The sequence below is a fragment of the Belonocnema kinseyi genome, chromosome 9 (genome assembly GCF_010883055.1).
Source record: "Belonocnema kinseyi isolate 2016_QV_RU_SX_M_011 chromosome 9, B_treatae_v1, whole genome shotgun sequence".
Classification (NCBI taxonomy): domain Eukaryota; kingdom Metazoa; phylum Arthropoda; class Insecta; order Hymenoptera; family Cynipidae; genus Belonocnema; species Belonocnema kinseyi.
The window spans coordinates 124,412,909-124,420,316 of NC_046665.1; the positions used below are offsets into that span (position 1 = coordinate 124,412,909).

The 7,408-nt window shown below is 23.4% G+C and overlaps 1 protein-coding gene across 2 annotated transcripts in view; it reads left to right on the plus strand.

The window, feature by feature from the left end:
• LOC117180103 (macoilin) overlaps window positions 1-6,589 on the plus strand; it is a 61,636-nt gene extending 55,047 nt beyond the window's left edge. For both annotated transcript variants that reach the window (XM_033372429.1, XM_033372430.1), the window contains exons 11-12: window positions 872-1,065; window positions 5,848-6,589. In XM_033372429.1, coding sequence (XP_033228320.1) covers window positions 872-1,065; window positions 5,848-6,092 — 439 coding nt within the window. In that variant the 3' untranslated portion in view covers window positions 6,093-6,589. The remainder of the gene's footprint in view (window positions 1-871; window positions 1,066-5,847) is intronic.
• The last annotated feature ends 819 nt before the right edge of the window (window positions 6,590-7,408 follow it).

Consider the following 7,408-nt stretch of genomic DNA (forward strand, 5'->3'; position numbering starts at 1 on the left):
TTTTTCGAAAAATATACAAATTCTGGATTTGAAAAAGGAATTTTCAATTTTTAACCAATTCTGAGTTGAAAATGGTATTTATCCGAAAGAATTATAATTTTTTTTGAAATAAGGAATGTTCAAATTTAAATAAATAAATAAAATAATTATGAACTGGAACAGGGAATATTAAAGAAAAATTCTCATTCCTAGTTGAAACGGAGAATTTTCTTAGACTAAACATTTTGGATTTGAACAGGGAATTTTCATTTTTTAACCAATTCTGAGCTGGAATTGGAATTTATCCAGGAGAATAAAAATTCTCAATAGAAAATTGATTTTTTTTAAACAAAATTATAATTCTGAGTTGAAACGAGGTATTTTCGAACAAATTTAAATTTTGAATTGGAACAGGGAATTTTACAAAAAAAAATTATAATTCTGACAATTATAATAATTAAACAGCGAAATTTCAATTTTTAACCAATTCTATAGAACTATAATTCAAAATTGCTTAAAATGGTATAATTTTGAATATCTTATATTATAATTTTAGAACTGAATTTGAATTTTTAAACTCTGCAATTGTTAAGAATTTAAAATTCTGAATTTGGCAATTTAACAGCATTTAATTGAAAATTGTTCAGTCAAAAAGTGTTAGTAGTTTCAATTTTATACGTGCAATTTATTAAACATTTTAATACAAAATTGTTGACTTTAAATGGTTTTATTTACAGTTCAGTATTTACTATTTCTAATGGAACAATTTTTAGATTTAGTGATGGATACTAAAAATTTATTTTTTAAATAAAAAAAAATCCGGGAATTTTTTTTCTTTCATTGAAACGTGAGGCTTGTAGTGGAAACTTGAAATTTCTATTTTGAATTTTAGGTATATTTCTTATGAGAAGGAAGCGACGCGATGTAAGGAGAATCACGGCGAAACGGAAATCTTGCTCGGAGCGCTTAGCGCTTTGCAAGACAAAAATTCTCATCTAGAAAACAGCCTGAGTGCAGAGACTCGAATTAAACTCGATCTCTTTTCAGCCCTCGGGGAAGCGAAGCGTCAGCTCGAAATCAAAGAGAGTAAGTTTTATCATTGTAATTTTCTACTTGGAAAACCTGGAATTGCGAGGAATTTTTTTTTTATCAAGCAATTTTTTCGCAAGGGTGCTTAGTTTTTTTTTTAAAATTGTAATATAAAATTAAATAACAATGATTCCCGATTTTTTACAATTCGCTTGATGTTTTTTTTTTTAATTTCAAATTAATTTTTTCACTTTTTTGTATTTTGTTGAATATTCAACAATTTTTTTTTTTTGCAATATTTTATTTTTCTTGGCAGAAAAATCTTTCATCGTTAAATGAAAATTTGATTACTTGGTTAAAAAATAAACTCTTTGTTAATAATTAATTTGTTGGTTAAAAGTTTCGTTATTTTAATTGAAAATTCATCCTTTTGGTTGAAAACAGAGCTGTTTTGTTCAAAATTATTTTTCCACTTGATTAAAAATGATTTTTTTTTTACTGAGAATTTAATTATGACAGTTGAAACTTCAAATATTTTGTTGATAATCTATTTTTCCGAAAATTATTCTTTTTTTTTTACTGGAAATGTCGTTATTCTAGTTGAATATTCCATGAATTTGATTAAATATTCATCTCTTTAGTTGAAAATTACTTTGCAAATGAACATTTAACCATTCAATTTTCGTTAGAAAAAATTATCTTTTTTAGTTGACAATTAGTTTTTTTTTGTTGGTAGAAATTAATCTTCTTGGTTGAAAATTAATTTCTTTTTCTTCCAAAATTTAATTATTCCAGTTGAAGATTTATAATTTTAGTTAAAAATTCATGTATTTTGTTGAAAAATCGTATTTTTTTAGCAGAAAATTATTCTTTTTGTTTAAAAATTCATATTTTTGTTGAAAATTCAAGTATTTCAGGTAATTATTCATCATTTTATTAAAAAGCTTTAACCTTTTTTTCTTTAAAATTCCACTATTCTAGTTGACGATTGATAATTTTAATTGAAAATTCTTTTATTTTTATTTTTTTTTAATTCAAGTGTCCCTGATAATCTAACCATTATATTTTTGTTCCGAAAATTGTTATTTTTGAGTTTAAATTTCAACTATTTGGGTAAATATTTTTCTTTTTTACTATAAAATTTATAACTATTTCGTTCAAAATTGATGTTATTTTGTTAAAAAATCGTCTTTTTAGTAGAAAATTAATCTTTTTGTTTGAAAATTTATATTTTTTCTTGAAAATTCGAGAATCCCAGTTAAATGTTCATAGTTTTTTTTAACATTATTTTTTTGGTTGAAAAATCCACTATTGTAGTTAAATATTCAATATTTTATTTTTGTTCAAAAATTGATTTTTTATAGTTTAAAATTAAACTGTTTGGTTGAAAATTTGTCTTTTAGCAGAAAATTCAACTATTTCGTTGAAAATTCATGTATTTTGCTGAAAAATCGTATTTTTTTTGGCAGAAAATTATTTTTTTTGTTGGAAAATTCAAGTATTCGAGTTGAATATTCATAATTTTATTTAAAAAATTATCTTTTTGTTTGTGAATTCCACTATTTTCGTGGAAGATTAATAATTTTGGTTGAAAATTTATTACTTTGAAAATATGACGATTTTTTTATAATAGTTTTTTTTTGTTGAAAATTATTATTTTTTTAACCAAAAAATTTTACTACTCTAATCGAATATTTCACAATTTTAGTTGGAAATTCGTCTTTTTTGGTAGAAATTAATCTTTTTGATTGAAAATTTATTGTTTTAGTTGAAAAATCAACTATTTGGTACTTTAGAGAAAAAATAAAGAAATAAATTGTAGAAATAGGATGGCCGCTGGAACGATTTACAAAATTTTCAAAAATGAATGTTCTGTTTCCAAAACAGATGTTTCAAGATTTTGAAATAAAATTTCGAACCATTTTAAGGATTTTTAAACTATTTAAAATAAAAATAATAATTTATGTTTTAATTTGAACAGGGAATTTTTAGTCTTTTAAAAATTTATAGTTGGAATTGGAATTTATCCAGAATAATAATAATTCAGATTTGGAACCGGAAATTTTTAAATTTTAACAAATTCCTGGAAATTTTCGAAAAGGAACAAAATTCTGCATTGGAACAGGGAATTTTAAAGAAAAATTAAAAAAATTTTAGTTGAAACAGAGGTTTTTCGAAAATTATTAAACTTCCGGATTTGCACAAGGAATTTTCAATTTCGAACCATTTTTTAGTTGAAACTGGCATTTATCCAAAAGAATGATCATTTTTATTGAAATAGGGAATATTAAAATTTAAATAAGTTCTGAGCAGGAACAGGGAAGTTTTTTAAAGAATGGATTTTAAAAAAAATTTAATTTAATTTTAATTTTAAGTTTATTGTATAAATAATTTTAATTTTATTTAATTTTAATTTTAAATTAATTGACTGATTCTTCAATTTGGTACATTAAAAATGATTCATTTATATATTTAGAATTGGAATACAAAATTGTTGAATGAAACAACTTTTAAACTTCAATTTTGAAAGTTTAAAATTCAAGATTTTCACTTTGAGTGATTTCATTTGCAGTGGAAATATTTCAATTACTGTAAAGCTTTTATTTAAAAATATTTAGAATGGTTAAACTGCGATACGCCACCTGGCGACCAAAATCCGAAGTAGAAAGAATAGGTATGATTTTAAAGATGCATTTTAATTCGTGCATAAAAGTGTTGTAACGATTTTTTTTTTGGATTTCAAAGTATTTATTGGAATTAAAAATAATTGTTTATCGGAAACAAAGGGTTTTAGATGAAATTGTCATATTATAGAGTGAAAAAACACACTTTTTGACAGAAATATTCTTGTGAAAAAAAACAATGATTGTTCTCTTTATCGTGATTTTCAAAAGATTATAAACTCAAATGGACTTATTTTTAAGCAAAAATGAACTCACAGTACATTTTTATTATTTTATAAATGAAATATTTATTATTTAAAAATCTAATCTAAAAGTTAGGTTAGAATTCGTATTTAAATTCCAATCGTCAAAATTATGTTTTTTTACTGTTTAAGGTGGAAATTCTATCTAAAACTATTTCTTTTTGATGAAGAATTGACAATTTAATTATTGAAAATTGAATAAAATTAAAATTTTCAACTGTAGTTTTCTTAGGAAATTGAATTTCTCGCTTTTGAAAATGAAAAAAAATTTAATGTTCAACTGTACTTTTTTCTGCCGAAAATTAAATTTACAAGTGTTGAAGATTTAAGAAAATTTTATTTTCAAACGATGAAAATGGAAGAAAATTTATCATTGAATTTTCTATCTATTACAATACAATGCTTGAAAATTGAAGAAAATTTATGAAAATTGATAATTGTATTTTCAATAGATGAAAATTCAATTGTTGAAAATTAATGAATATTTAAAATTGAAGAAAATTGAATTTTCAACATATCGAGATTTTTATTTTCTTGAAGTTAATGATCAATTTTCTTTAATTTTCAACAGTTTAAAATTGACAATTTAATTATTGAAAATTAAATAAAATTGAAATTTTAATTTTCAACTGTAATTTTTTTTTAGAAAATATTATTTGCAACTGTTGAAAATGGAACAAAATTGAATTATCAACAGGTTAAAATTGAATTGTTGAAAATTTAAGAAAATTTTATTTGTAATGCCGAAAATGGAAGAAAATCGGTAATTGAATTTTCATTAGATGAAAATTCAATTGTTTATAAATTAAGGAACATTTAAATTTGAAGGAAATTGAATTTTCAATATATTGAATTAAAAATAGAAGAAAATCGATCATTTAATTTTCGATAGGTGAAAAGTTAATTGTTGTGAATTTAGGAAAATTTTAAATTGAAGAAAATTGAATTTTCAACATATTGAAATTTTTAATTTCTTAAAATTCATTTATCAATTTTCTTTAATTTGCAACAGTTTAAAACTTACAATTAAATTATTGAAAATTAAATTAAATTTAAATTTTTAACAGTTAAAAATGTAACAAAAATGAAAATTTAATTTTTAACAGGTTAAAACTAAATTGTTGAAAATTGAAGAAAATTCAATTTAAACTTCTCAAAATTCAATGATCAATTTTATTTCATTTTCAACAGTTGAAAATTAAATTATTGAAAATTGAATACAATTAAAATTTAATTTTCAACTGTAATTTTTTCTTTAGAAAATTAAATTTACAAACTGTTGAAAATTTGGGAAAAATTTCTTTTTTAACTTCTGAAAATGGAAGAAAATTGGTAATTGAATTTTCATTGGATGAAAATGCAAATATTCAAAAATAAAGAAAATTTAAAATTAAAAAAAATTGAATTTTAAAATCGAAGAAAATTTAAATTTCAGCAGATGAAAATTCAATTGTTGAAAACTGAATTTTCAACAGATTGAATTAAAAATAGAATAAAATTTTTAATTGAATTTACTTTAGATGAAAATTCAATTGTTGAAAATTAAGGTAAATTTTAAATATAAGAAACTTGAATTTTCAACAGATGAAAAGTCAATTGTTGATAAAACATATTTTACAAAAATGTGTTTTTTTTTTACTCTATAAGATGGAAATTCTATCCAATAACTATTTGTTTTTGATGAAGATTTTTTTTTGTAGTATTCAATCATTGTTTTATACTTTGCAAAAAAAAAATCGTAAAAACACTCTAATGCAAAATTGAAAATACATCTTTAAAATTGTACCTACTCTTTCTAGTTCCAGTTTTCGGCACCAGATGGCGAAATGGTAGACCACCATTCCCATCAATTGTACAATAATATTTTTCTAAATTTTTCCCTCGTTTTTTTTTTTTTCTTCTTTTAATTTCAGGTATGATCAGAACACAGGACAAAGATATGGAGTGTCTGAAGGCGAAAATAGCGCAAGATTTAGCTGTTATGCCACAAGACACATTCGGACCAACTTCCACCAATACGACGTCGAAGCTTCGTCTCGGAAATGATGCTCGCGTCGGAGCCAAGCTTCGTACAAATGAATGCACAGTTTCAAATCTCGATCCAAACGCGACAGTATACACGCCCAAAAACTCGTTAATAGCATCAACAGAGGCTTGAAGGGTAATTAAAAAAAAAATTAAAAAAAAAAAAAGAGCCCCTCAAACTATTTTCCGAAGCGGCGATCTCATTCGCTTTAATTTGAAAAGATCGCGAAAGTGCGCTTCTCCGCGAATCCCAACAGACCAGACTAAAACCCGTAATTTTTTTTTGAAGAGAAATTCCCCGGTGAATTTTTCACAAAGAGTGGCTTCAAAATTGGAAATTTTTTGCGGCTGTGGGTCGACCTGGCACAATTCGTCATTTTATTGCTAGTTTTTGATTAGGTTATTTTTTGTCACGAGAAGTTTGGAAGTCGAAAGTAATTTAATTACTTTGGGAAATCCTTATCTTCTCTTTTTTTCTTTTTCTTTTTTTTTTTTTTTAATTATCTGATCCTTACGTAAGACGTTATAAAGATATTATTTATTCTTCTCGTTGATAATTTTATCTGAACGAAAAAAAGACAAAACAAAACAAAACCAAAAAAAAAAAAAAAAGAAAGAAAACAAATTTGGCATCGATTGTCGAAAATACTCAAGGCGAGTACTTCTCAGTACCTTTGAAACAGATCTCTATTTCTTTATAAACAATGTGAATGCATAATTAACTGAACACAGAATCGTGTGAAAGAACTCGTACTTGGTTTCGACGAAAGTCAGTTTCCTTTTTCTTATTTTTATTTTATTTTTAATTAACAGCAATGAGATGGCTCTCCTGTAAGAGACCTGTAGAATAAATTTGACATGAGATTTGACTCTACTTTTAGGCCGAAATATATTCAAAAGCATGGGGAAAATAAAAAATTTAATTTATTTCTAATGTGAAAATACGTTTTTTGCATATATTTATCTCGAGGAAATGTTTTTTGGCATAAAAAATGTCCAATAAATTAATAAGTACTGATGAAAAATAAAAAAGTAAACATTATTTTGATGATTAAATATGAATAGACTTTTCAGAGAGTGACAATAATAATTCTACAAAATGAACATTCAATTTTTTAGATTGACACCAGTAAATATTTTTAATTAATTATTATATTTAATTATTTTATTATATTGTAATAAATTATAGTATGTTGAAAATTCAGTTTTCTTAAATTTTTCAGCATTTGAAAATAAAATTTTCTTTAATTTTCAACAATTGTAAATTTTATTTTATAAAGAAAAAATTGTAGTTGAACATTAATTTTTTAATTTTATCCAATTTGCAATCATTCAATTTTCAACTTTTGACAATAAAATTAATCATTGAATTTTGAGCAGTTTAAATTTTATTTTCTCCAATTTTTAACAATTGAATTTTAACGTGTTGAAAATTCAATTTTACTCCAT